We start from the raw sequence: 27,085 nt of genomic DNA on the forward strand, positions 1-27,085 counted from the left end.
ACCAGGAGAGCCCGCCCAGAGGGTGCTAACAAGGCTGATATAACCAGGGCGAGGCTGTTTCCTTGTACCGTCCTTCTGCCACAGCCAGCTAAGATGTCCCATCACTTCTTTCTTTGACAGGCCAGATGATTGCTAAGCGTCTCCTAGAGGCGACCATTTCTGAGTTGGCATATCATTTAATTTGGACCCTGACAGGTGTGGTAGACCTCATCTAGGGGCGCCTTTGGAGTTAAAGCCAGTTTCGGCCACTGGGGTTCTTGGGGCAGGTGCCACAGTAAGTATTTCTGGTCCCTGAGGCGCCTCCTCTGAGCTGTGTGATCAGCTCCCCTCCCCCTTCCACCCTCCCCGAGAACCTTCTACATCGGCTGCCAGAAAGACTTGTGACCTGTGGGCACAGCCCAGCGTAGTGACTGCTTTGTGTATCAGCCCGTCCAGAAAGCAGTCTAGAAACCTGTGCACGAGTCTGGAGTCTTTCCGAAGCCTCGGGAACAGGGACTAAGCACACGTGCACATGCGGCCACAGAGAGTCGTCACTTCAGGATGGACTCGGGGCCTCTGCTGGCCAGATTTTTGAGTTGCATACTGTGCTCATCGTTCTATAATTTGAAACACCATCACCATCGGGCACCTGATGACGTGTTCAGAGGTAGCTGGTCACGGTCGCCTATGCATGGGGAACAACCACTGATCTGATGTCTGAATTCAAAATGTGCATTTGGACCACTTTCCCCTGGATGGTTTCTTCCCCTGAAAAATGACTTGCTATAATTAGCCCGCCCCCCCCAAGCCGGCTTGCTGTGCCCGGGCTCTTTCGCCTTCTCACATTCCTGCCTGCCCCGCTCCCCAGCGATGCAAAGCTTCGGCCCTCTCGGCCTCCATCTCCTGGCCTGCTTATCAGCTGTCCTTAACCTTTGTCCTGTTAGCTTGGTGGCGCTTTGGTGCACTCACAGTGCAGCAGGGAAACAGTACCTCTGTGCTCAGGACAGCGTCCTCTTTCATCCAGCCGCTCTCCTAACCAGGGCTAACTCTCCCCCCTGCGGGTTACATCGGGGGGGGGGGGGGGGGGGCCGTCTCCAGCTTTCTCGACCCAGGTGTCTTCGTTTGCCTTTGGGGAAAGAGAGAAGGGCCATTTCAGTAGGGGCTTCACAGCTGGGTGTGTTTTCAGCTAGCATCTTGGAAGATGGGCTGCCAGCATCTTTCTGCCACCTGGCCTTTCTAGCCCTCTCACTTCCGGTCCTCGTGGCATTCAGCAGACCGGGGCAGTTCAGCAAGCAAGTTCCTTTTGTTGGTCTGCTTTAACGTCAGCGCCTTTAAAGAGAGTCTGAATCCTTATTTCAAGTAGAGGCCCAGCCGTTGGAGGGACCCCGCTGGTGTTAACAGAGGTGCTCAAGTGAGGACTGGGGGGATTCAACCTTTTGCAAAATGGGAGCATACATCCGCCTCCACCCGCCGACCCCGTGGCTCAGGATTGAGTCAGGGCTCTTGGGACACATTAACTTTCTTTTGTATCCAGCTTAACCATCCAGACCTGTTTCCAGCACAGATTTTTGTGGCTCTGACACCCCTACCCTCAGCATTCATAAAGCTAAGAAGAGCCTGCCTGTGGGGGTGTCCTCAGCTGCTTAGAACATGGTAGGGCAGGACCAGCCAGGCATCCAGCAACTCGAGTTCCCAGAAAGCTTAGAGAGGCGGGAGGTGGAAGGGAGGCAGGGGGAGACTTGGGGAAGCGTCTGTGCCTGTTTGCACCCCAGCCTGCTGGCCACTGAAGTGCCATCTCCTCTTCCCCCGACTTCTGTTATCTAGGGACGGGCTGTCACCAGACCCCCCCACCCCGCCGGGGGGAGCTTGGCGGGGGGGGGGGGGGGGGCGTCTCCGGGAACCTGCAGCCTGGCCCCGCCTCCTGATGGCCCCGCCTCCTGATGACGCAGCAGCCCCTGGAGGTGCTCGCACAGCCACGTGGCCTTGCCAAGGGCTTTCTGGCTGCTGTGAGCACCTTGTCAAGGGCTTTCCAACTGCTGTGACCTTTCAGGTTTCAAGCAGGGAGATTTCTCAGCCCTGGGAGCCGGGGGGCGGGGGAGGGGGGGGCGCGCCTGAGGACAAGTCCCAGCTTCATGTAGCTTTGGATGTTCAGCGGTCACATCTCTCTGACCCCAGCCGCCTCCAACGCAGGAGGATTGTGAGTTAGGGGCGCCCATGCGTGTAGCAGAGCCATCAGTCCCCGCAGCATTTGAAACCATCTCTGCAGGCCTCCTCTTTCGAGGCCGCAGCACCTGCCAGGATTAGCACCTGAGCCGCAGCCCCATAACTACCAGCGCCTCTCCAACCCTGACCTGGTTTTGAGACATTGTCATTTGTGGACCCCGTTATACCCAACTGTGACCGAGCTTGCTGGAACAACTCAGCAGTTCCCAGCACAGCCCGGCCTTTCCCAGCCTCCACCTTGAACCTGCTTCTCTTCTGCCACACGGTCTGAGAGTTAAAAACTCATCAATGAATCTTTCACTTTCAGTGTGCGCTTCCTGAATGAGTCGTAACTTCGATTTTTTTCTTTTTCCCTAACTTTGCTCTCTGATCTCAAGGGCCACATCTGACAGAATGCTCTTTTTTTTGGTTGTTTTTTTTTTTTTTAAGGGTTGGTTTTTTTTTTTAAAGGGTGGGTGTTTTTTGTTTTTTTTTTTAACATCTCTTTATTAATCAAAATGACTTCGGTTTGAAGGAAGCACCTTACACAGAACTCATTTAGAAGATTAGAGCTGTTTGTGAGAACTTGAATGTAGCTGATTATCCTTTTTATATGTAAAAAAACTGGCAAGCCGTTTAAACCTTTTTCCTCCCGGTAACTTAGAAAAAAATCAGCCAAGGTACTTGAATTTTGTCACCTTTCTTTTTCCCTCCTTGTGCCAGGATAAAGATGTCATAGAAACTTTGGGGTGCCACCCTCCTGCTCCACGCTTTTGGTAGGAGAATAAGTGGCTTTTTCCTTGAGAGGAGGGTTGTGCAGCCTGTGTCTGAGCTATTCTCTTGCAAATCCCTGGGGGTACTTAGTGGCAAAGTCTGACTAGCCACGCTCCTTGATTTCCTTTGAACAAGGGGAGTGACTTGCTCTTTTTCTGCCCAGCCCTCACGCTGAAAAAATCCGGTAGGTGGCCAGAGAGTCTTTAGAAGACTAAAGACAGCTTCCGAGAGCCACTGGACCAGGTTTTAAAAAGAAAAGTGTGCTTGGATCTTTGTCCCAGCGCACAATGCAGGAGGGGCTGAATGGGACCGGGCTTGGGGACAGGTGACTTAAATTAGACAAGTTACACATTGACATGTTTGAGTCCAGCTAAATTAAGTTCTCAAAATAATCCCTGGGTCCGGAGCTCCAACTGTTGAAGCAGGTCCTCATATCAGACCTTTGCGTTGGCCTCACTCAGCCTCTGATTTCTGGTGCTACGTCATCCTCTGCAGCCCCACCAGGAGCCCCACCAGAAGGCCTGTGGCACCGGGAAGGATTCCGCTGGCACCCACAGGGCCAAACCCCAGGAGTTCTGAGGGCTGAGAACTTTGCCCTTTGTAAATTACTTTTGTAAAAAAAATTCTGAGTCGCGGAGACCGCGATAAGGAAATGGCTCTGCCGTTTTATAGGGCCAGCACTCAGTTTCCTGTGGTGTCCCATGTGCCACTTTGATTTGAGTCATCTGAGGCCTGAGAAGCCACCATGACCCTGCCCTTAGTCACTTGTTCTGGGGCTGGCTGGTGTGCAGCCCATGTCCCCAGCCACAGGTGTGTGCTGGGTCACAGAGGTGTTCCGAGAAGCAGCCAGCATCTTTGACTAAAGGGTTCGCTGAATGTGACTTCAGCATTCACGTGGCGGTGTGTGTGTGTGTGTGTGTACATATATGTATATATATATATATATATATATATATAAAGACCATATAGAGAGAAAGAATTTACCATATGAATGATTTTTAAGTGTACAGCTCAGTGGCATTAAGTAACGTCATGGAATTGTGCTATTAGCATCTCCACGTATCTTCAGAACTTTCTCATCTTCCCCAAAAGAAACGGTACAGAATTCCCGCCGCGGCACAGTGGGTTAAGAATCCAACTGCAGCGGCTCCCGCGGCTGCAGAGGTGTGGATCTGAATCCTCGCCCAGCACAGTGGGTTAAAGGATCCAGCATTGCCACAGGTATGGCTTGGACTCGATCCATAGGCTGTGAGGCCATAAAAAATGAAAGAACCTCTGGACCCATTAAACCCTTAACTCCCCACCCCCTCCCTCATCTCCTGGTAGGACCCAGTCCACTTTCTGTCAGTACGGATTTGACACTCTAGGGACCTCCTGTAAGTAGAATCATCTAGTATATTTGTCCTTTCGTGACTGGCTTATTTCAATCAGCACAATGGCATCAAGTCATCCTATTATAGCGGATGTGAGTATTTCATTCCTTCTTTTTTTTTTTTTTTTTTTTTTTGCTTTTTAGGGCTGCACCTGTGGCATATGGAGGTTCCCAGGCTAGGGGTCCAATCGGAGCTACAGCTGCCAGCCACAGCCACAGCCACAGCCACACCAGCTCCGAGCCACATCTGTGACCTACACCACAGCTCACGGCAAGGCCAGATCCTCAACCCAACTGAACAAGGCTGAAACCTCATGGTTCCTAGTCAGATTTGTTTCCGCTGCGCCAGGATGGGAACTCCCAATATTTCATTACTTTTGAAGACCAAATAACGTGCCATTGTACATGTAAGACCCCGTTTTGTTTATCCATTCATCATCGGGGACCATTCGGATTTTCCTTCCACTTTGGGGCTCTTATGAATGACGAGTGTACAGGTCCTTTGAGACTGCTTTCAGTTCTTTGGGGTATAAAGGCAGAAGTGGAGCGGCCGGATCATAGAGTAACTCTATTTCTAATTTTTGGAGGAACTGTATTCTTTTCCATCGAGGCTGTTCTATTTTACTTTCCCACCGACGAGGCGCTGGGGTTCCATTTTCAACTCCAGCTGGCAGTTTTCTGCACGTTTGGTACGAGCCATCCTAATGGGTGTGGCATGTATCTCCTGGTGGTTTCAAACAATGTGTTTTTTGGCCACACCCCTAGCATGGGAATACTCCTGGGGCCAGAGATCAAACCCAAGTCACAGCAGCTACCGGAGCCACTGCAGTGATAACGCTGAGTCCTTAACTCACTGAGTCACACGGGAACTTGAGAACAGTGGTCGTTTTATTTATTTTACGTCTTTTTAGGGCCACATCTGTGGCATATGGAGGTTTCCAGCCTAGGGATCGAATCAGAGCTGCAACTGCCAGCCTATACCACAGCCACAGCAATGCCAGATCCTTGACCCACTGAGTGAGGCCAGGGATCGAACCTGCGTCCTCCTGGATGCTAGTCAGATTTGTTTCCGCTGAGCCACGGCAGGAACTCTCAGTGGTCGTTTTTCCGTGTGGGTCTTTGGTGGCAGGCAGAGCCCACCCCTCCTGTGTTTCTGTGTGATAGAACAGGCTCCTTACCTGCTCTGTAGCCTGGGGCCTGGATCTGAGCCCTTGCTCTGGTTTGCTCCAGCTAAGCCCTGCGGCTCTTGGGGCAACTGCTGATAAGAGACACGTGATCAGGGCCACTCTTAGCCCCATCCTGGAGGAAGGAGGTCGTAGAAGCTTGGGGTGGGTTGGGATTCCTTGAAGATGTTTCTCCCCAGCACGTGGTGGGAAGCAGAGGCACTGAAATCCGTTCGCTGAGGGCCGTGCTTTTGTCGCAAGGCTAGGTCGCCACAGACACACTTTTTCATTTTACAGACATCCTGCAGCAACTCCCTCTGCTTTTACTAAAGGTGCTCACGACCACAAAAGCATTAGTTTTCCAGGGTAAAAGGAAAACGTGCAAGACCTGTTTAACACAGGTGTGTGTTTTAAGTGGAATCATTTGCTTTTTAGATGATGTTGAAAATCGTAGCTCTAATCCCAGATTTCTGGTTTTATGAAATTCTATGAGATTCTGTCATACAAGGAGAGAGCACATAAAGTTCGTAGAGGTAAGAATAAGTCGAATTAAATTAGTAAAATAATGCAATTACAAAAAATTGGGGAAATAGAAAAAGTGGCATATCCACCCTCATCACGTTTTTTTTAAATCATTTTGGTACATTTCTTTCCAGTCTTTTTTTTTTTGTCTTTTGTCTTTTTTGTTGTTGTTGTTGTTGTTGTTTTCCAGTCTTTTTTAATTAAAAAAAGTATGATTGTAATAATATGTACTTAACGTGTGTAAATAAAGCTTTCCAAAAAGTTTTGCCCGCTCACTGCGCCGTTTTAGCAGTGCAGCAGGTGAAAGCAACCACTCATTTCATTGCATTCCGGTGGCCTTTGGTTCTTTGCCCCCCTAACTTAATAGTGAAAAATGTTAAGCTACTTGGCTTAATTTCTTTTGTTAAAAAAAAAAAAAAAAAAGACTTTTTCCTGGGTTGTTTTTGGCTTTTTTATTTTTGACATAAAGAAGGTTCACATTTCAGAATTTCCATTGTGGTGCAGTGGAAACGAATCTGACTAGTATCCATGAGGACACAGGTTCGATCCCTCACCTCGCTCCGAAGGTTAAGGATCTGGCCCTGCCTTGAGCTGTGGGGTAGTTCACAGATGTGGCTCGGATCCCATGTTGCTGTGGGATCCATATGCTGCTGGTGTGGCCCCAAAAAGACAAAAAAAAAAAACAACAAAACTTTCACATTTCTATGTGGTCAAGTTACCTATGGTCTTTTTTGTTTTAGTTTTTGTTTTTGTTTTTTGTCTCTCTTATTTTTAGGGCCACACCTGCAGCATATGGAGGTTCCCTGGCTAAAGGTCCAATCAGAGCTGTAACCGCCAGCGTACACCACAGCCGCATGAGATCGGAGCCGTGTCTCCAACCTACACCACAGCCCATGGCTACTCTGGATCCTTAACCCACTGAGCAAGGCCAGGGATCGAATCAGCAACCTCATGGTTCCTAGTTGGGTTCGTTCCTGCTGCGCCACGACAGGAACTCCTAAATACCCTTTTTCTTTCTAATTTTATACTTGTCTATTTCTTACTTGTATTCAAGTTTTAAAACTTCTTTCTCCTCCATTTTTTTTTTTTTTCCTCTGCAGGAGTATGACAAATTTTGTTTTTATTGTTTCTGGTTTTAAAAATACATGTTATCTTTTTTGGTTTAAAGAAATACATCGAACTCATTAATCCATGAGGAATTTCTCTGGGTGTGTATGGTGTGATGTAAGAATTTGCCTAGATATTTCCCCCATATTGCTAACCAAATATTAGTTACCGAATATTTTGTCCTTCTCTGATGGTTACGGGTGCTTTCTGTATCACAGACTGACTTCTAATAAGTGTATCAGGCAGATTTATACCTAGTTTATTCTGTTTTATTAATTAGTTGTTTTTTTGTTTGGTTTGGTTTGCCTTTTGGTCACACCCACGGCATGTGGAGGTTGTTGCCAGGCTCATGGAGGTTTCCGACACCTCATGGTTCCTAAGCCGGATTCATTTCCGCCCTGCTCTGACGGGAACTCCTAGAATATACATTTCTAAAATAAAATTTTAGCTTTTCTATTTAAATCTTGCGTTCTCTCTCTTTACTTCTTATTACACCTATGTCTAGATTATGTCTAGGTGGGTTATTTTTTGTTTTTTGGTTTTCTTCTCTTTAACTGATTATACACAAACTTTGTTGAATTTGGTTTGTGAATGGTTTTGGTTTTGGTTTTGGTTTTCGTCCTGGTTTCTGGATTGGGTTTCCCATGGCATGTGGAAGACCCAAGACGCTGCAGTGACAACGCGGGTTCGTTCCCAGTCAGAGGTGGAATCCAAGCCAAACTTGTGACCTACACTGCAGCTGTGGCAATGCCAGGCCCTTAACCCACTGCACCACAGTGGGAATTCCAATGGGGTTTTTAAAAAGTGTGCTTATTGATGGTTATTGCTTTAATATAGGAAGTGTATGTGTGTGTGCACGCATGTTATAACTATTCGCCTTGCAGAGCAAAGCAGTAACATTGAAAATAACACAGTCCTTGAAACCCAGCTCTACTACTTCAGATGCCTGACTCTGAGCACATAGCACTGCAGGGTTGGTCAGAGAGGATTATAAATCATAGCTATTTTGATTATATTTCTCATGCATGTAGTTTTCCATTCATTTCTTTGGGTTTTCTATTCATACAATATCCACAATTAATGATAATGTGAACCTTTTCTTGCTAGTACTTAACTCTCTTTATCTGTTTCATGTCTTATTGCATTGGCCAGAAAAATTTGCTGAACAATACTAAAGAATTTTTTTCTTTCTGAGAGATTTTTGTTCTTATTTTTAAAGAAGTTCCTGTAGCTTTGGACTATGAAGTATATAAGTTGACTGTGGTTTGAAATGAATACTCTTTATATGTTGGAGATGTATGTTTCAGCTCTTTTTAAAGTGTTTCAAAATTAAAAAATCAGCTATCTTGGAGGAGTCATACAATTTTACAAATTACAATATTTATTAAATGCTACCTAAGAGATAAGATAGAAATTAAGGATCAATGCTGTTTTGAACATATAGGTTATTATTTCCTCTGAAAATACCTGTCTCTGTGTGAGATCTTTATAAGTCCTCTTATGGAGTTGAATACTAAAAAGTAGTTAACCTCCTTGGAGATGGGGTGGGGTGGGGAAGGCATCTTCCTTTTAGGGTAGGGGCCTAACCACAAATTTCTTTTTCTTTTTTTTTGAACCATACTTCAGTGTATTGGCATTGTCAATCTATGAATAAGATGTATGTATGTGTGTGTGTATATATATAATATATATGGGTACATATAAACATATATATATATATATATATTTTTTTTTTTTCCCCATGAAGTGAGATTGTTTTCAGTCTGCCATAACGTGTGCCCACATATGTTCATCTTGAACATGCAACGTTTCAAGCTATAGTCAGGGTGGATTATTTCTTCTTCACCGTCACAATTACTGGTTTCTTTATAAATAGAAATTTGTACCTAGCTTTTGTATCTGGTTTGGGTTCCCCAAGAACCTTTTTATATTTGATTCTTATTTCGAATTCCCATATATATCAAAACTTGGAACATCTAAGTTTTAAGTAGAAATCATATTTAAAATTTGTAATCTTAAACTCGTGTTCTTCTGGTTCAACTTTATTGGTGTTTTAATAATAATTGTTTTCCTGATGTAAATGTAATAGAGATTCATTCTGGAAAATTTGGAAAATGTGGACAAGCACAAAAACAAAAATTAAAAATGGCATGTATGGAGTTCCCACTGTGCCACAGCGGGTTAAGGACCCGGCATTGTTGCAGCTGTGGTGTAGGTCAGAGCTGTGGCTCAGATTCCGTCCCTGGCCTGGGAACTTTCATATGCCATGGGTGCACCCCCCCTCAAAAAAAAGCGCATAGAGTTTTCAATTTTTTTTCACTTACTATATATATATATATATATATATTTTTTTTTTTTTTTGGTCTTTTTGTCATTTCTTGGGCCACTCCCGTGGCATATGGAGGTTCCCAGGCTAGGGGTCCAATCGGAGCTGTAGCCACTGGCCTATGCCAGAGCCACAGCAACGCAGGATCTGAGCCGCGTTTGCAACCTACACCACAGCTCATGGCAACGCCGGATCCTTAACCCACAGAGCAAGGCCAGGGATTGAACCTGCAACCTCATGGTTCCTAGTCAGATTCATTAACCACTGCACCATGACGGGAACTCCTCACTTACTATATTTTGAACATTTTTCAATCTTAACTAGACTTATACTTCATAATTGCTAATAGTAACAAAAATGTTTTACCACTTATGTACTAAATCCCTATTAGTAGGCATTTAGCTTCTTTCCAGTTTTTCATGATGGCAAACGATCTAATAACAACCATTGTTATACAGCTATCACTTTAGAAAAGTTTCTAGAATTCTTTTTTTGTGTGTGTCTTTTTAGGGCCACACTTGCTGCAAATGGAGGTTCCCAGGCTAGGGGTCCAATCGGAGCTGTAGCCTCTGGCCTACGCCAGAGACGCAGCAATTCAGGATCCGAGCCACGTCTGCAACCTACACCACAGCTCACAGCAATGCTGGATCCTTAACCCACTGAGCGAGGCCAGGTATCAAACCTGCAACCTCATGGTTCCTCGTCGGATTCGTTAACCACTGAGCCACAACGGGAACTCCTAGAATTTTTTTTTTTTTGAAGTGGAATGGCTGGCTGAAAGAGGTACACATTTTTAAGGACATACAGCTTAAATTTTCAGATTTTTGTTCAAAATAATTGAAAACAATACTATTGCCACAATAGCATATATCTATTTTCCTCAGCTTTGCCAAAATTAGATGTTGAAATTTTAAAGTATGTTTTGCCAGTTTGATAGGGGAAAAACAATATTTTTAACTACAAACTTTAATTTCCATTCTTTTATTACTATAGATAGTGAACATTTAAAATGTGCCTATTAACTATTTATATGTTTGCTTTTGTGAATTGCTTCTTCATATCCTTTGCTCATTTTGTAGTTGAGGTGTTATTCTGTTTACATTGACTTGTAAGCCTCAGTAGAGCATAAAAAATAAGAGTAAAAGCATGAAACTAAGAAAGCGTTCTATGTTCATTTCTCTGTTTTGCTACTTATTAGCTATGAAACCTGGCGTATGTTACTTTTTAGCCACTTCACTGTCTCCACATTTCTGTTTTATTTTATTTTTCATGACTCAATGGATTTTATTCCATTTATAGCTGTACAACAGTCATCACAACCAACTTTCACAGCATGTCCATCCCAAACCCGAAGTGCATCCCCCCACCCCCCACCCTGTCTCCTTTGGAAACCATAAGTTTTTCAACGTCTGTGAGTCAGTATCTGTTCTGCAAAGATGTTCATTCTGTCCTTTTTTCTTAGATTTCACATGTCTGTGAAGGCATTTGATGCTGGTGTCTCACTGTCTGACTGACTTAGCATGATCATTTCTAGGTCCATCCATGTTGCGGCAAATGCCGTTCTTTCGTTCCTTTTAATGGCTGAGTAATATTCCATTGTGTGTATGTACCACGTCTTCTTGATCCACGCCTCTGTCAATGGGCATTTAGGTTGTTTCCATGTCTTGGCTATTGTACATAGTGCTGCAGTGAACACTGGAGTCCATGTGTCTTTTCGAGTCATGGTTTTCTCAGGATAGATGCCCAGGAGTGGGATTGCTTGATCAACGGGTAGTTGTATTTTTAGTTTTCTAAGGCATCTCCATACTGTTTTCCCGCAGTGCTTGCACCAATTTACATTCCCACCAACAGAGAATAGAGTTCCTTTTTCTCCACACCCTCTCCAGCACTTACTCCTTGTAGACTTTTTTTTTAACTTTTTATATAATGATTTTTATTTTTTTCCATTATAGCTGGTTTACAGTGTTCTGTCAATTTTCTACTGTACAGCAAGGTGACCCACTCACACATACATGTATACATTCTTTTTTCTCACGTTATCATTCTCCTTCATAAGGGACTAGACATAGCTCCCAGTGCTACACAGAGTTTGTAGACTTTTTTGATGATGGCCATTCTGGCCGATGGTAAGGTGGTACCTCATAGAGGTTTTGATTTGCATTCCTCTAATAATTAGTGATGCTGAACATCTTTTCATGTGTTTTTTGGCCATTGGTATGTCCTCTTTGAAGAATTCTGTTTAGATCTTCTGCCCCCCCCTTTTGGTTTTTTTTGGTCTTTTTTTGTCTTTTGAGGGCTGCACCCAAGGTATACGGAGGTTTCCAGGCTAGGGGTCTAATTGGAGCTGTAGCCACCGGCCTACGCCAGAGCCACAGCAACTTGGGATCCGAGCCGTGTCTTTGACCTACACCACAGCTCATGGCAACGCCGGATCCTTAACCCGATGAGGAAGGCCAGAGATCAAACCCGCAACCTCATGGTTCCTAGTTGGATTTGTTAACCACTGAGCCACGATGGGAACCCCCCCAAAATACCTTTTTTGAATGCTTTATGCAAGTCATTTTTTCTAATCCTCATGGCAGTGCCCAGGTGGGTATTACATCTGTCACATAGCTGAAGGAACTGAAATTGGCCAGAGTTGAACACCTGTACCAGTGACAGCCAGTAAGTGTTGGAGCCAGGATGGCACCCAGGGCTGTCTCATGGCCCAGCCCATGTCTTTACTACCACTTCCAAGTATATTTGCAGCCATTGTTTTGCTTTATAAAGTCCAATTCCTGGAGTTCCTGTCCTGGCTCAGTGGTGAACGAATCTGACTAGGAACCATGAGGTTGTGGGTTCAATTCCTGGCCTCGCTCAGTGGATCCCGCATTGCTGTGGCTGTGGTGTAGGTCGGCGGCTACAGCTCCAATTAGACCCCTAGCCTGGGAACCTCCATATGCCTCGGGTGCGGCCCCAGAAATACAAAAAAAAAAGAAAAAAAAAGTCTCCAAAAATAAAACGCTAAAGTCCAATTCCCGAGAAACTGGAGAAGAAGGGAAATCTCTTCTTTTAGGTGAAGCCTGAAACTTGGGTTTCTATTTAGGAATAAAACATGATGCACGATGATTCGGCTGTAAGCCGGAGGAAACAGGCAGAACTCATACAGCTGTGATGCAGAGATGAATTGTCAGGGAGAGGAATGGATCTGATGTGGAGAGAACACACATGTTTTAAAATCTGAGTTGCCTGCGTTGTCTGTCGCAATATGTAGATAATTGCTTCACATCTCTGACTGTGACAGAGACATTAAAGAGTGTCATTAGGAGTTCCCTGGTGGCTCAGCAGCTTAAGAACCTGGTTTTGTCACTGCTGTGGTTTGGGTCTGGGGACTTTTGCATGCCACATGCCACAGCCCCTCTCAAAAAAAGAAAAAAAAAAAGATAGTGACAGTAAAGGTAGTTACTTGAGGAGTTCCCGTCGTGGCACGTCGGAAACGAATCTGACTGGGAACCATGAGGTTGCGGGTTCGATCCCTGGCCTTGCTCGGTGGGTTAAGGATCTGGCGTGGCTGTGAGCTGTGGTGTAGGTTGCAGGCGTGGCTCAGATCTCGTGTTGCTGTGACCCTGGAATAGGCCAATGGCTTCGGCTCTGATTCGATCCCTAGCCTGGGAACCTCCATGTGGCACGGGTGTGGCCCTAAAAGGACAAAAGATTAAAAAAAAAAAAAAAAGGAGTCACTTGATGTATTGGATTTAATGAAACTATTTTTTTGCATATAACAAAATCATTGCATTATTGGACAAAAATGGGAAACTAGAGATAAGCGGAATGGTAAAAGATAAAATCCCTCATAACCCCACTGCCTACAGATAACCACTGTTTAACTTTTTCATGTCCTTCTCTTCTTTTTTTATTTATACATGAGTATAACATTTTGGTGTTGTTTTAAAAACAGGATTATCCATTTGTAGCCAGCTTTTTTCACTTCAAAATATAGCATGCACTTTTCACACAAAATTAAGTATTCTTCTCAGGGATCACTTTATTTATTTGGTGTTCAGGTATGGTTGATTTACAGTGCCGTGCCCATTCCTGCTGTGTAGCAAAGTGACCCTGTCATACGCAGATAGATGTTCTTTTTCTCATGCCATCTTCCATCATGTTCTATCCCAAGAGATTAGCTGTAGTTCCCTGTGTGGTACAGTAGGACCTCATTGCCCCTCCATTCTTTTTTCCCCCCCTTTTAGGGCCGCACCTGCAGCATATTGAAGTTCCCAGGCTAAGGGTCGCATTGGAGCTGCAGCTATGGGCCTCCAGCACAGCCACAGCAACTTGGGATCCAAGCCACTCTGCAGCCTACATGGCTGCTCACAGCAACGCCGGTTCCTTAACCCCGTGAGCAAGGCCAGGCATCGAACCCGCATCCTCATGGATACTGGTCGGGTTCATTACCCCTGAGCCGCAGTGGGAACTCCTGCCCGTCTCTTCTAAATGCAATAGTTTGCATCTACCAACCCCAATCTGGGGTCATTGTAATAGGTGTGACGTATTTGCTTCATGGACTTAGGATGGTTTTCGTATGGCCTTTTCGACAGATTTGCTTCCAGTGGCCTTACTTTCAGGACTCTGACCACTGTGTCTTCCGGTAACGCTGCTAGTCCTGTTCCTGGGCGGCCCCCTCACTATGCTGTGTGCTCCCGTAGGCACCCGCGTCCCAGCATCCTCACTTCTGGTTCTGACCCCATGGTTCTGGCCTGCAGGCACTCCCTGCACGTGGGCAGATAAGGTTGAGGCTCTGGAAGCTGCATTTGTTGGCTAACAAGGTCCCCCAGGCTGGGGTGGGGGTGGGGGGTGGCTTCAGCAGCAGAAACATATTCCCTGACAGCCCTGGAAGCCGGAGGTCCAGGGCGGGGGCTGGAGCCGCTGGCATCACTGGTTTCTTCAGAGGCCGCTTTTCCCTGTGTCCTCGCCGGGCCTTCCCTCTGTGTGTCTGTGACCTAATCGCTCCTCAGAAGGACTCCAGTCGTGTTGGATGAGGGCCCCACCCTTCCGAGCTTATTTTACCGTAATTACCTCTGAAAAGGCCTCTCCAAATACTGTCACTTTTTAAGGCACTGGGGTGGGGACCTCAACATACAGATTTGGGGAGACGCAATTGAACCTACAACAGAGGCACACACCAGGTTTATTATAAGAGGTCCTGTGGGAGGAGGCCACCTGGTAGTGTCGCTTTTATAGGTTTCATGACGTTTTGTTTAAAATGTAACTTCGGGAGTTCCCATCGTGGCGCAGTGGTTAACGAATCCAAGTAGGAACCATGAGGTTGCGGGTTCGATCCCTGGCCTTGCTCAGTGGGTTAAGGATCCGGCATTGCCGTGAGCCATGGTGTAGGTCGCAGATGTGGCTGGGATCCCATGTTGCTGTGGCTGTGGCATAGGCCGGCGGCTACAGCTCCCATTCGACCCCTAGCCTGGAAACGTCCTCCATATGCCAAGGGAGTGGCCCAGGAAAATGGCAAAAAGACAAAAAAAAAAAAAAGTAGCTTCAGCCTGTAAGACCCACAAGGGCAGGCAGGCGTCTTGTGTGCTTTGTAGACTGTTGTGTCACCAGTGCCCACCAATCACTGGTTGAATGAATGAGTAAAAGAGTGTCAGGTGCCTTTAGCAGCATGAAGAAGTAACATCAAGCCAGCCCCACACACGAGAACATCTTACCATGTGAGCAGGGACTCCAGCACGGAGCTGAGCTGTGCCGATGGTGAAGTGCCTGACATTGCTGCATCCATTGCCTTGGAGGAGTCAGAGGCACTGGGTAAAATCACCCGCAGGCCCGATTCGCTGTGGAATGACACCAGGCACTGGATGTGACTTTCTTTCTCTCTGAGGAGAAGAGAGTTTCCTGCCCACGAGCAGAGACACGTGGTTGTGTGGTGTTGATATCGGTCAGCCTCTTTCATCGCCATCTGGGTGTGTGATTGACTGCAGCTTCTTCTTTGTTGTTGTTCTTTTTTGGCTGCACCCACAGTCCGTGGAAGTTCCCTGGGCCAGGGATGGCATCCAGGCCGCAGCTGCGGGGCCGACGCCACAGCCGCAGCAACGCTGGACCCTTAACCCAGTGGGCACTCCTACTGCGGCCTCTCGCTCCCTTTTTATAGTTGAAAACTCTAGTCTGGTCCTTTGACCTGGGAACAGGGGGACCTCATCTGGGAGCAGGAGGACCAGTGGCCGGAGTTATTGGGAAAACTAGAGCACTGTCAGTGGGCTCCACCGACGGGACCGCTTGGGTCTGCTGAACAGAAGCTCCAGAAATTGCACCTTGCCCCTCTCCGTCCTCAAGTGAACCCACAAAGATATACTACTTCCTGAAGAAGGTTTTTTTTTTTTTTCCTTTCACTTATTTATACTCTGGTTCATGAAGAAAGAGTTGAACTAAATGTTGAATTCTAAGCACAAGCCTTTTATGGAAAGAAAGAAGCATCCTCCAGTGAGAATCGAGCAGTTTTCTTACAATATCCGCCATCTGGTCTGAAGGCAGATGAGGGGTGACTGGCCCTTTCTGTGATGGGTGACATTAAATCATCTAAAAATTCTACATGCAGGGGAGTTCCTTGGTGGTCTCGTAGTTAGGATTTGGTGCTTTCGCTGCTGCAGCCCGAGTTCTACCTCTGGTTTGGGAACTGAGATCCCACGTGAAGTTGCTGCAATGCTGCGCCCCCCGCCAAAAAATTCTGCAGGCAATAAACTGACGTCATAGAGGACAGGTTGGCTTCGAAGAGTTACGTAACCTTCCCTGATAGGCTGATATCTTTGAAACCACTTTAACAGTTGAGAACTATGCTAGCAATGCACCGGTCTAAAACCCAGCTGAGACTCAGGACATCAGCAACTGTGGGCTTCTGGGCAGCAAGAGGAGACGCTGGCCCTCACACTTACTTTCGACACGTTTCTAGCAGTCTTGGTCATCCAGCTTCCTGACCACTGCAGCTTAGAAACGATCAATTAGAAAGGGAAGAGGAGGTTGCCATGGGCAGGCACACGGCGTTCAGAGAGATGTGACAAGACACAGCCAGACAGTGAAGGAGGAAAAACAACGAAATGCAGATGAAGCACTCGCGCTGGAATTTACTGTGGAGGCCTAGGGTGTGCTAGCCAATGGCTCGTCCATACCTTTGGGGGTGGGGTAGAGGGCTGGGCCCTTGGCGTGTGTGAGTTCCAGCACCAGGAATCAACCTGGGCCACAGCAGTGACGCAAGCCTCCGCAGTGACAGTGGCAGATGGCTCCTTAACCCACTGAGCCACCAGGGAATTCCAACTACCTATTTAGATGAATAGTTTCTTGAAGATGTGGCCTAGTAGAAATCTTGTTTATAGAAAGTTATCTTTAGGAGTTCCTGTGGTGGCTCAGTGGTTAATGAATCCAACTAGGAACATGAGGTTGTGGGTTCGATCCCTGGCCTTGCTCAGTGGGTTAAGGATCCGTTGTTGCCGTGAGCTGTGGTGTAGGTCACAGACGTGGCTCAGATCTGGCATTGCTGTGGCTGTGGTGTAGGCCTGCGGCTACAGCTACAATTAGACCCCTAGCCTGGGAACCTCCATATGCTGCAGGTGCAGCCCTAGAAAAGACAAAAAAAACAAAACAAAACAAAACAAAAAAACACTTATCTTTGGGAATTCCATTGCATTGCAGTGGAAACAAATTTGACTAGTATCCATGAGGATGAGGGTTTGATCCTTGGCTTTGCTCAGTGGATCGGGGATCCAGCACTGCTGTGAGCTGTGGTGTAGGCCAGCAGCTGCAGCTCCAGTTAGACCCCTAGCCTGGAAATTTCCATATGCGTCGGGCCTAAAAAGCAAAAACAGCAAACCACCTTTCTGCTCCAAATGGTTAAACTGTGAGTTCCTATTGTGGCTCAGCGTTAAAGAACCCAACTAGTATCCATGAGGTCGTGGGTTTGATCTCTGGCCTTGCTTAGTGGGTTAAGGATCCGGCGTTGCCCCAAGTTGCAGCGTAGGTGGCAGATGCAGCTTGGATCTGGTGTTGCTGTGGCTGTGGTGTAGGCCAGTGGCTGCAGCTCCAATTCGACCCCTAGCCTGGGAACTTCCATATGCCACAGGTGCGGCCCTAAAAAGAAAAAGAAAAAAAAAAAAGGTTAACGTGTAAAGGGAAAACTGTCCAACGCCAGAAATAATGCAGTCCCCAAGGTCTTTGGATAGCTCAGGTGATAACATTTTGAGGACCCCAGGAGTTGTGTAAAGGGAGCCCCTCCCTGGGACTCTGCACGCTCGTCTGAAGCAGGTGTTTAATGGGCTGCGTGACTAAGGGGCTTTGGACACTGGAAATGACATCTCACCGTCCCTCTGGGCCTTCTGCTCTGCTTGCCAGTCCTGGGCAGACCTTCCTCCAGAACTTTCCACGATGTCCCCCCACCATCAACGGCCCATTGTCACCCTTAATCACACCTCTTCCTCCTCTGCATACTTTGCAAGAGCCTGGGCTAAGAGTGGGTGGAGAAGCACCAGCCAGGACCAGGCCCATCCCTCTTTGTGGGTCCCTGAGGCTGTGTGTCCCCCGCTTCTCCCCAGCCCTTCCCCTCCCTCTGCGCCCCAATGGAAGTGTCCTTTGTGCTTGGAGACACCCCTTCCTCCAACGGCCTCTCCTCAAGGAGGCTGGTTCTCCCCGGTCACGGGAGGCCGTGGAGTCTGTGCTGTGCCTTCTACGGTCCTCCATGCCAGCTCGCCGTCGCATGTGCCACCCTCCTGTCTGTCAGCTCAGAGCTGCAGCCACCACGTCCCACAGCCGGGGCTTCAGCAGCTGAAAGGTCTCTCTCACGGTTCAGGTGGCCCAAGTTGGGGATGGAGGTGCTGGCAGGTTGGCCGCTTCTGAGGCCTCTCTCCTTGGCTTGTTGTCGCCACCCTCTCCCCGGTTGGTAGTCCCTCTGTGTCACCTCCTGAACTCCTCCTCTTATAAGGAAACCAGTCTTACTGGATTAGAGCCCCACGGCCATGACCTCGTCTCACCTCCTGACCTCTGTAAAGGCCTGCCCTCCAGATGCAGGCACATCCTTAGGTACCTGGGGCCCGGACTTCCGCCAGCAAATTGGGGGACCTCCCAAGACATCGGTGCCGTGTGTTCACAACTGCCTCCCTGCATCCGCCTCCCCGGATCGCCCTTCACGCCTGGGCCAGTGACGGCTTCACCTTCCTCCTAAGCCCCTTCCCGCCCCACGTCGAGGATCCTGGCCTGTCGTCATTGTTTCCCGTCCCCTCACCGCGTGCTGGGGGTCTCGCGTGTCATCTCTGCTCTGTCTCCCCTGAGGCCCCATCGGTGCGCCCACCCTCACCCCCCCTGCGGCCCCTCCCCCTCCTGGTCGCGGAACCGGCTTTGCTTCCTCATTCGCAGGCCCCTCCCCGGTCTCGCAGCCCCAGGCCCCTTCCGGTGTCATCTCCCTGCTGATGGGTTTTGTTCCTTTCGACTTCCAACTGTCAGTAATCCCTACCATATGGCTTCGCCCCTCCGTGGCTCCGTGGCATTTAGGCTCAAACAGCTGAACTCCGCTCCCACCAATTCCTGGTTCCTTCTCGCAGTCTCGGCCCCGGCCGCTCGGCTTGCCCGGCTGCTCTGCTGCTTGCCCAGAGCCGAGGCTGCTGGATGTGAGTTCCCACGATGTGACTTTTTCCTCCGTGTGTTTCTAAGAGGCTTGTCCTCTCCCTTCCTGTCACAGGATATGAATGATCCCTCTTTTTCCCCAAGGCTGATCTCTCTCCCATTTCTCCTCTGCCATAGACAGACAGACAGACAGATACACACACACACACACACACACACACACACACACACACACACACACATCTTCCTTCAAAAGCTATGTTCTGGAGTTCCCGTTGTGGAGCAGCAGAAACAAATCCGACTAGGAACTATGAGGTTGCGGGTTCGATCCCTGGCCTCACTCAGTGGGTCGAGGATTCGGTGTTGCCATGAGCTGTGGTGTAGGTCACAGACGTGGCTCGGATCTGGCATGGCTGTGGCTCTGGTGTAGGCTGGCAGCTGTAGCTCTGATTGGACCCCTAGCCTGGGAACCTCCCTATGCCATGGGTGCAGCCCTAAAAAAGACAAAAAAAAAAAAAAGCTCTGTTCTATTTCATAAATGTGTATCCTCTCTCCCTGTGTCCTCGTTCCTTTCCTGCTGACATACATGGATGTCCATGGCGAACAGAAAGGTTTCGGCGAGGAGGGTACAAGCCAGATTAGCAACACAGCTGGAAAGCTGTCCATTCGCGTATCTTTCCGATTAAATCCATGTTAATCAACAGCTCAAACAATAATGGCCCTTCTGCCAAACTCCCGTCAAGAGCATTTTATTCAGATTAGTCAAGACCCTCAAGGAGGCATTTTTTTATTAGCAAACTATTTAATTCGCTGTGGACTAACAAGGGGGGTGAGGGCAGCAATGAAAGCGGGTGTCCTGGGGTGCAGCTCAGCACTGCCAGATCCCAGCCAGCCCTGCCAGCCCCGGGACCCTGGGTCTCCCCGGGGTTGTAGGGCGGGGGCGATAAGGGCACCTGCCAGCCTGGAGGGCAGAGGGGATTAAGCGGGAGATCTCACACGGGCCCTGAAGACAGCACCTGGCAATAGTAGGTGTTCCATACAAACTAGCTGCTCTTCTGTCGCTGTCATTACTTCTCTTTCTCCCCCTGCTTTTGTGCCTTCACTTCTCAGAGCTGGCCTTAGGCCTTCACTTCCTTTTCTTCCAGTCACTCCTTAACCCTTGGCTTTCTGGCCCCTGACTTCCACTCTCGAATGGTTTCCTTTCTGAGATCTCACCTCCTTTTCAGCCACCTGCCTTGACCTCTCTGTATTTTCACACCACCGACCACCTTTTTCCTCGGCAGCCCCGCCTCCTTGGCTGTTGTGCCTTGAGACGAAAGTAAGAGTGCTTGTCTTGCCCTCGTCTGCTGCCGCCGCCTCCTTGCAGGCCTTCCCCGGGCTCCAGCCTTGACTTCCCATCCTTTCTGGTCCTCAGGTGTCCGTCCAGGCCTTTCTCCTCCTCCCAGCCTCCTCCCGTCTTCACGCTCCATCCCCCACTCCCCACCACCCATCCAGGTTCCCCAACTGAGACCCAGGAAGCAGCCTTCTTCAAGTCGCTTTCTTCTTGCTCCATGGCCGGTTGGAATCAAGCCCAGGGGATTCTGTCTTCTTCAGCATCTCCCACCTCTAGTCCCTCTGTCTGTCCCCCTTTCCCCTTAAACCCTTGTGCCATCATTTGTCACTCTGCCGACGCTGGAGTGGTTTCCGGGCTTTGGACAGCACGCCCCATGGTCAGTGCTCCAGAGGGACCTTTTTCCTTTTCTCTCACATCAGATCGGCCGAGTTCCATTGCATCTGTGTCCGAATTATGTCTCCAGCCAATCCATTCTTCTCTGCCTCTACAGCCAGCGGCTGACCGGGTTCTTACTCTTTCTGGGTTCTTCTATTCATTCTTACCTGGCCTTCTGATCCCAAGCCTTCTAGACCCTCTCCACAGTCCATGAGGGAGGCACCATCTACCTCCTCATTAAACCATGTAGGGGCCTCAGCACTGGATAAGGTGCAGGTCAGCTGCAAGGTGTGCAAGAGCTCCCGGGTGGCCTCTCCGGCTCCCCCCCTACCCCGTCTGTCTCCCCTCCTCCCTCTGCTCCAGCCACAGACGGAGGCATTTGCAGTTCAGGAAGCTGACTTTCAGGAAACTGACCTTATTTTGCGCCTCTGTGCCCCCCCCCTCCCCCGCCGTGCTTACCACTCACTGTCCCCCAGCTTGGAGCGCCCCATCCCCTCCTCTCCCCAGAGGACACCCATGTGTCCCCTGCGATTCGGGGGAGTGTGTCACCCCATTCTGGGGTCTTTCTCCAACATCCAGATCCCTTTCTCCTTCGCACCCCCCCCCCATCGCCTAGCTCTGTGTTTTCCATTATTTCTACCTTCAGCTCAAGGTCACCTGCTCTGTCACCTTAACCTCCAATGGGCCCCTAGCCCGCCTGTCATTTGTTCTCTCCATCACCTGGCTAGGCCCCAGGCGTCATCTCAGCCCTCCCTTCTTTACCTCCCACTCCTGGTCCCCCAGCTCTTTTCCGTCAGTTCTTGCTCTGAAGTGGCTCCTGATCACCTGTTCTCCAGCCATATGACCGACCCCCCACCCACACCCCCCGGTTCAGGCCCTCGTCCCTTTGATTTTCCATGGGTGGTGGTGAGAGTTCTTGGAGGTACAGCCTTAGTCTGTTGACCTTTCAGTCCCATCATCTGATGTTCCTGTGTGTGCTATGATCCAGCCACGCTAGAATCCTTCCTGGTCTCTGAACAGGGCCCATAACTTGGGGCAACTGTGTCTTGGCATCTGCTGTTTCTTTTTTTTTCTTTTTCTTTTGCCATTTCTAGGGCTGCTCCCGCGGCATATGGAGGTTCCCAGGCTAGGGGTCTCATCGGAGCTGTGGCCACCGGCCTACGCCAGAGCCACAGCAACGCGGGATCCGAGCCGCATCTGCAACCTGCAGCACAGCCCAGTTCCCGCGTCGGGAACTCCTGCATCTGCTGTTTCTAATCCCAGTCTCAACCTAGGGAATTTCTGGCCTTTCTCCATGGTTCAGCCCCTTCACTTTCTCTTCCCTGGGGCTTTCCCCAATTGTTCTTTTTTTGCTTGTTTGCCTTGGCTTTTTAGGGCCGCACCTGAGGCACATGGAGGTTCCTAGGCTAGGGGTCCAATCCGAGCTACAGCTGCTGGCCTACACCACAGCCACAGCAACGCCAGATCCTTAACCCACTGAGTGAGGCCTCCTGGATCCTAGTCGGGTTTGTTACCGCTAAGCCATGACAGGAACGCCCAGAAATTATCCGCTTTTGTATCACTTCTCCACTATAGAACCTAGCACGACCATATGCATGTGTATGTGTGTGTGGGAGTGTGTTATTCTATCATCACTGTAATCAATTTTGTATATATGTACACATATATGTATATAAACTTTACTGAGATATAACTTACATACTATAAATTCACCCCATAAAAGCATACAGTTGGAGTTCCCATCGTGGCGCAGTGGTTAACAAATCTGACTAGGAACCATGAGGTTGCAGGTTCCATCCCTGCCCTTGCTCAGTGGGTTAAGGATCCAGCGTTGCTGTGAGCTGTGGTGTAGGTCGCAGACGCGGCTCGGATCCTCAGTTGCTGTGGCTCTGGCGTAGGCCGGCAGCTCCAGCTCCGATTAGACCCCTAGCCTGGGAATCTCCATACGCCCCGGGAGTGGCCCTAGAAAAGGCAAAAAGACAAAAATAAATGAATAAATAAATAAAGAAGTAAATGCATACAGTTCAGGAGTTCTTGTCGTGGCTTAGCAGAAATGAGCCCAACTAGTATCCGTGAGAATGCAGGTTTGATCCTTCCTGGGTTAAGGATCTGGTGTTGCCGTGAGCTGCAGTGTAGGTCGCAGACACATCTCAGATTCAGTATTGCTGTGGCTGTGGTGTAGGCCGGCAGCAGCAGCTCCGATTCAACTCCTAGTCTGGGAACCTCCGCATGCTGCACTAGCAGCCCTAAAAAAAATAAATAAATGTAAAATAAAAAATAAAAGCATACAGTTTGATGGCTTTGGTATATTCAGAGTTGTTCAATCATCACTTCAATTTTAGAACATTTTTATCACCCCAAAAAGAAATCTCATACAAATTAGCAATCAATCTCTGAGTCCCTCCAAATCCTCAAACCCCCAAACCTAAGTAACCATCTACTTTCTGGCTCTATAGATTTGCCTGTTCTGGATATTTCATATAAACAGAATCAGAGTAATATTTGACCTTTTGAGTCTGGCGTATCAAAGTTGATCCATGTTGTAGCATGACCTTCATTCTTCTTACGGTTGTATACTATTCCGTGTTTGCATGTGCCACATTTTGTTTATCCACTCATCAACTGATGGGTATTTGGGTTGTTTCTACTTTTTAGCTATTATAGAGAATGCTCTTATGAACAATCTCATACAAGTTCCTGTATGGACATATGTTTTCATTTTTTTGTGTATGCCCTAGGAATGGAATGGCTGAGTCAGATAGTAACTCTATGCTTGACATTTTGAGAAGCTGCCAAGCTGTTTTTAAAAGTGGCTATATGGAGTTCCGTGGTGGCTCAGCAGGCTATGGATCTGGCATTGTCATTGCTGTGGTTTGGGCTGCTGCTGTGGCACCAGTTCAGTCCCTGTGGGCATGGCCAAAAAAAAAAAAAAAAAAAAAAAACAGAAAAACGTGGCTGTAGCCCTTTACCTTCCCACCAGCACTGTGCGAGGGTTCCATTTCTCTACTTCTTAGATGACACTTATTATTATCTGTCCTTTTATAATTTGTTTTTTTTTTTTCTTTTTTGGCTACCCCACAACATATGGAAGTTCCTGGGCCAGGGATTGAGTCCTAGCCACAGCTATGGCAATGCCAGATCCTTTAACCCACTGCACTGGGTGGAGGATTGAACCTGTGCCACCCCTGTAGAGACCTGAGCCGTTGGATTCTTAACCCATTGTGCCACAGTGGGAACTCCTTATCTGTCTTTTTAGTTACAGCTGTCCTAGTGGGTGTGAAGTGGCATCTCATTGTGGTTTTAATAGCATGTCTCTTTTTACCTATTAGATGTTCAATAGATATTTGTTGGATCAATGATATTTATACGTAATATGAACAGACCTTTGGATGGGCCATTTGACTTCCAAGTTTATGAATGAGCTAAAGAAGCTGAACAGAGAGCTCAGTATCATTAGATTTTGATTTTTTTTTTTTTTTGCCTCTTCGGGCCACACCTGCAGCATATGGAAGTTCCCAGGCTAGGGGTCAAATCAGCTGCAGCCTCTGCCACAGCCACAGCAACATGGGATCCAAGCCAAGTCTGTGACCTCTGCCACAGCTCACGGCAACACTGGGTCTTTAACCCACTGAGCGAGGCCAGGAATCAAACCTGCACCCTCATGGATACTAGTCAGGTGTGTAACCTGCTGAGCCACAGCGGGAACTTCCAGAATTCAACTTTCCAAAGTTACTTGTAGACTATCTTCTTTCTTTTCAGTTGCCAGTATGACAGAGGTGACATTATAAAGGGGATTTTTTTCCTGAAAATCCATGGACGTTTGCAGTTTCAAATGTATCTTATGGAATAAACTAAGTTACAAGCAAAATCCCAACTTTGCTATGGTTCCTACTCAAAACCTACCACGGAACTGGGAGACCAGGAAAGGTGACTCCTGAATAGGGCCATGGGGTGGGGGCCGGGGGAAGGCTCAGAAAAATGCAACTGCTGAAGTTTCTCTGGGTTGGGTTTTCCTCAGTAAACAGCAGACCCTGGGAAACACAACAGGTTCTGAAAACTTCATTTTGATGACTCTGGACGTCAGAGACACCGCCAGCTGAATCCGTTCCCTCTTGCACAGCTGATTATCTCAAGTCGGGAGGTAATGGTCCAAACGGCTTTTGCTTGGTTCTAGAGAGTTCTTTCTTGGCCAGAACCCATCCACTCAGACCATTCCTAGGTAGACACTTCTGTCTGCAGCCCTGAAAACCAGAGTTCCACTGAGTGCTGCAAATTAAAGGCCCGTGATTGGGCTTACAATTGTGTATGGTGTGCAAGTGCATTCAGAGGAGCTGGCGTGGAACAGGGTCAAAGGTCACAGTAAATAGATAGTAGCCAGCTCTCTGTATGTATAACACCGCCCTGTTTAACAAGTCTCAAACGCCTCATGCCGCAGCAGTCTTCTCCGCCAGAGTTGAGAGTCATCTTTAGAATTTGGGGAGTGTGTGGCGTTTGTTTTGCACAACCACAGTCACCCTTATCTGTCAGAAGATGTTCCAAAGGCTGGCAACAGGCCCCTTTCAGAAGCTCGGTAGGAAAAGTATTAACAGTTGGAAACATGTCAGCTGCTTTATGGAGGAAGCACAGCCCAGGCCTGGTGTCTCTGCGCTCGGTGATAACTTGGGCCGCTCCGGCCAGGGCTCAGCGTGGTGGCTGGAGCCGCGGAGATGGAGAGCAGCTCGGAGGAGGGCCCCTGCTTTTCAGAGTTGAAACAGGAGCCCTCTGAGAGAAAGAGATATTGCATGTGGCTTCCCTGATGCCCCGGAGGGCGACGTGGATGACACAGCATCAGCCCTGCCATTGTGGGGTGGGGACACAGTGGCGGCCCCTTGGGGGCAACGTAGCCTCCGCTTAAGCATCACTTGTGGAGTGTGGGGACGGGAAGGTGACAAAAGCCGAGCGAGTACTGAATTTGCTGTACTGAGAACACGCTTCCCCGGGCAGCAGCCCCAGAGCTAGAAGGACCGGGCCTCGGGAGAGAAACGGCCCGAGGTTGGGGGCGGGGTGAAGCGCCAGTTCCTTAATCTGCTGCCCCATCAATCTACTCGTCCCACCTGGATGCAGGGCCAGGACCGCGTGGAGCGGGAACCGCGCGGGTGGGGATCACCGACCCAGCGGCTTCCGAGAGGAAGAGGGGCGGCGCCCGGCCAGGGACCCCCCCCCACCCCCAATGCACCCCCTCCCGGCCTCCGAGGCGCCCCTTCCGCGCCTCCCAGGCACCACTGCCTTTCCCCCTCCTTGGTTAAAATAGTGAAACAGCCACGAAGTAAAGTGATGGAAAGCCGGGGGGCGGAGAGTCGCCCGCAGTGAGGGCCTAGAGGGGAGGGGGGCGCGGTGGTCCAAGACCGTAGCAGGCGGGCGATCGCTGGGCGGGTCGGGATCCCGCTCAGCTGTGGCCGCCGAGACCTCCCCCCCACCCCCCGGCGGCTCGGCCCTCCCTTGGCCCGGGGCGCCTGCGGAGGGCGTGGGGCAAACCTGGGGCTGCGGTGGGGGTGGGGTGGGGGACTGCACCTCCATCCATCCCGGGATGGAAACGGCGGTCATCCAGCTAAAATCGGGGCGGGGGCTGCGGTGGGGACCGGCGGGTACCGCGGTCCCCCCCCACCCCCCAGGCCGAACGCCGCCGCCGCGGCCGCCGCCGCTCTGTAACACGTCCCCAGGAGACTCGCAGGAGCAACACGTGATGTGTCTACTTATCAGGGTGAGAGGGGGAGAGCGAGTCTCCGAGCGTGCGGGCGAGGAAGCGGGGCGGGGGGCCGAGGCGGGGGCCGGGACGACGACTGGGGCGCCGGGGTCGCCAGCTCGTCGCCCACCTCCCTCCCTGTGGGAGAAGAGGAGGAGGGGAAGTGACTGCGGAGTTGATGAACTTTGCACATCCAGAAACGCCATTTTGATTCCTTTTCCGGAACAAGTTTGCATCTCTCCTCGTTCTCTCCCCGAAGCCCACCGGTCCCTACTGCATCATGCCTGGGAGCCAAGCGCCCTGCCCCGCCGTGAGTACGCGCCCGGGGTTCGGGCTCGCGGTCCTTGGGTGGCAGCGAGATGTCTGGGGCTGAGCGGGAGCGACCTTTTAAAGAACTTTTGGGGATGGGGAGGGTGAAGTCTGCAGTGCGCGTTGTACTTTTTAAACTCAGCGTTTCCCGGAGCCGTGGACCCGAGCGCCCCACGCCGCGCTACGTGCGCTCGGGACAGTGGGGCCGGCCCGGGATGAGCTGGGCAGCCCTCTCCCCTCGGGCTGCGCGCCGGGCCGCTCCTCCTCCTCCTCCTCCCCCTCCTCCTCCTCCTCCCCTTCCTCCGCTCCTTTT

The 27,085-nt window shown here is 49.3% G+C and overlaps 2 protein-coding genes across 4 annotated transcripts in view; one reads left to right on the forward strand and one right to left on the reverse strand.

The window, feature by feature from the left end:
* LOC125135632 (basic proline-rich protein-like) overlaps nt 1–27,085 on the reverse strand; it is a 74,018-nt gene that overhangs the window by 20,747 nt on the left and 26,186 nt on the right. The window contains exons 3-5 of the mRNA XM_047795933.1: nt 26,728–26,806; nt 26,538–26,601; nt 26,127–26,328 (exon numbers count right to left, since the gene is read on the reverse strand). Coding sequence (XP_047651889.1) covers nt 26,127–26,328; nt 26,538–26,601; nt 26,728–26,806 — 345 coding nt within the window. The remainder of the gene's footprint in view (nt 1–26,126; nt 26,329–26,537; nt 26,602–26,727; nt 26,807–27,085) is intronic.
* RREB1 (ras responsive element binding protein 1) overlaps nt 26,530–27,085 on the forward strand; it is a 128,135-nt gene continuing 127,579 nt past the window's right edge. Inside the window, exon 1 of one of the 3 annotated variants that reach the window (XM_047795632.1) lies at nt 26,530–26,773. The gene's annotated coding sequence lies outside the window, so the exon portion shown is untranslated. The remainder of the gene's footprint in view (nt 26,774–27,085) is intronic. The other 2 variants (XM_047795631.1, XM_047795629.1) reach the window with 2 other exon arrangements.

Source organism: Phacochoerus africanus, chromosome 9, assembly GCF_016906955.1.
Source record: "Phacochoerus africanus isolate WHEZ1 chromosome 9, ROS_Pafr_v1, whole genome shotgun sequence".
NCBI lineage: Eukaryota > Metazoa > Chordata > Mammalia > Artiodactyla > Suidae > Phacochoerus > Phacochoerus africanus.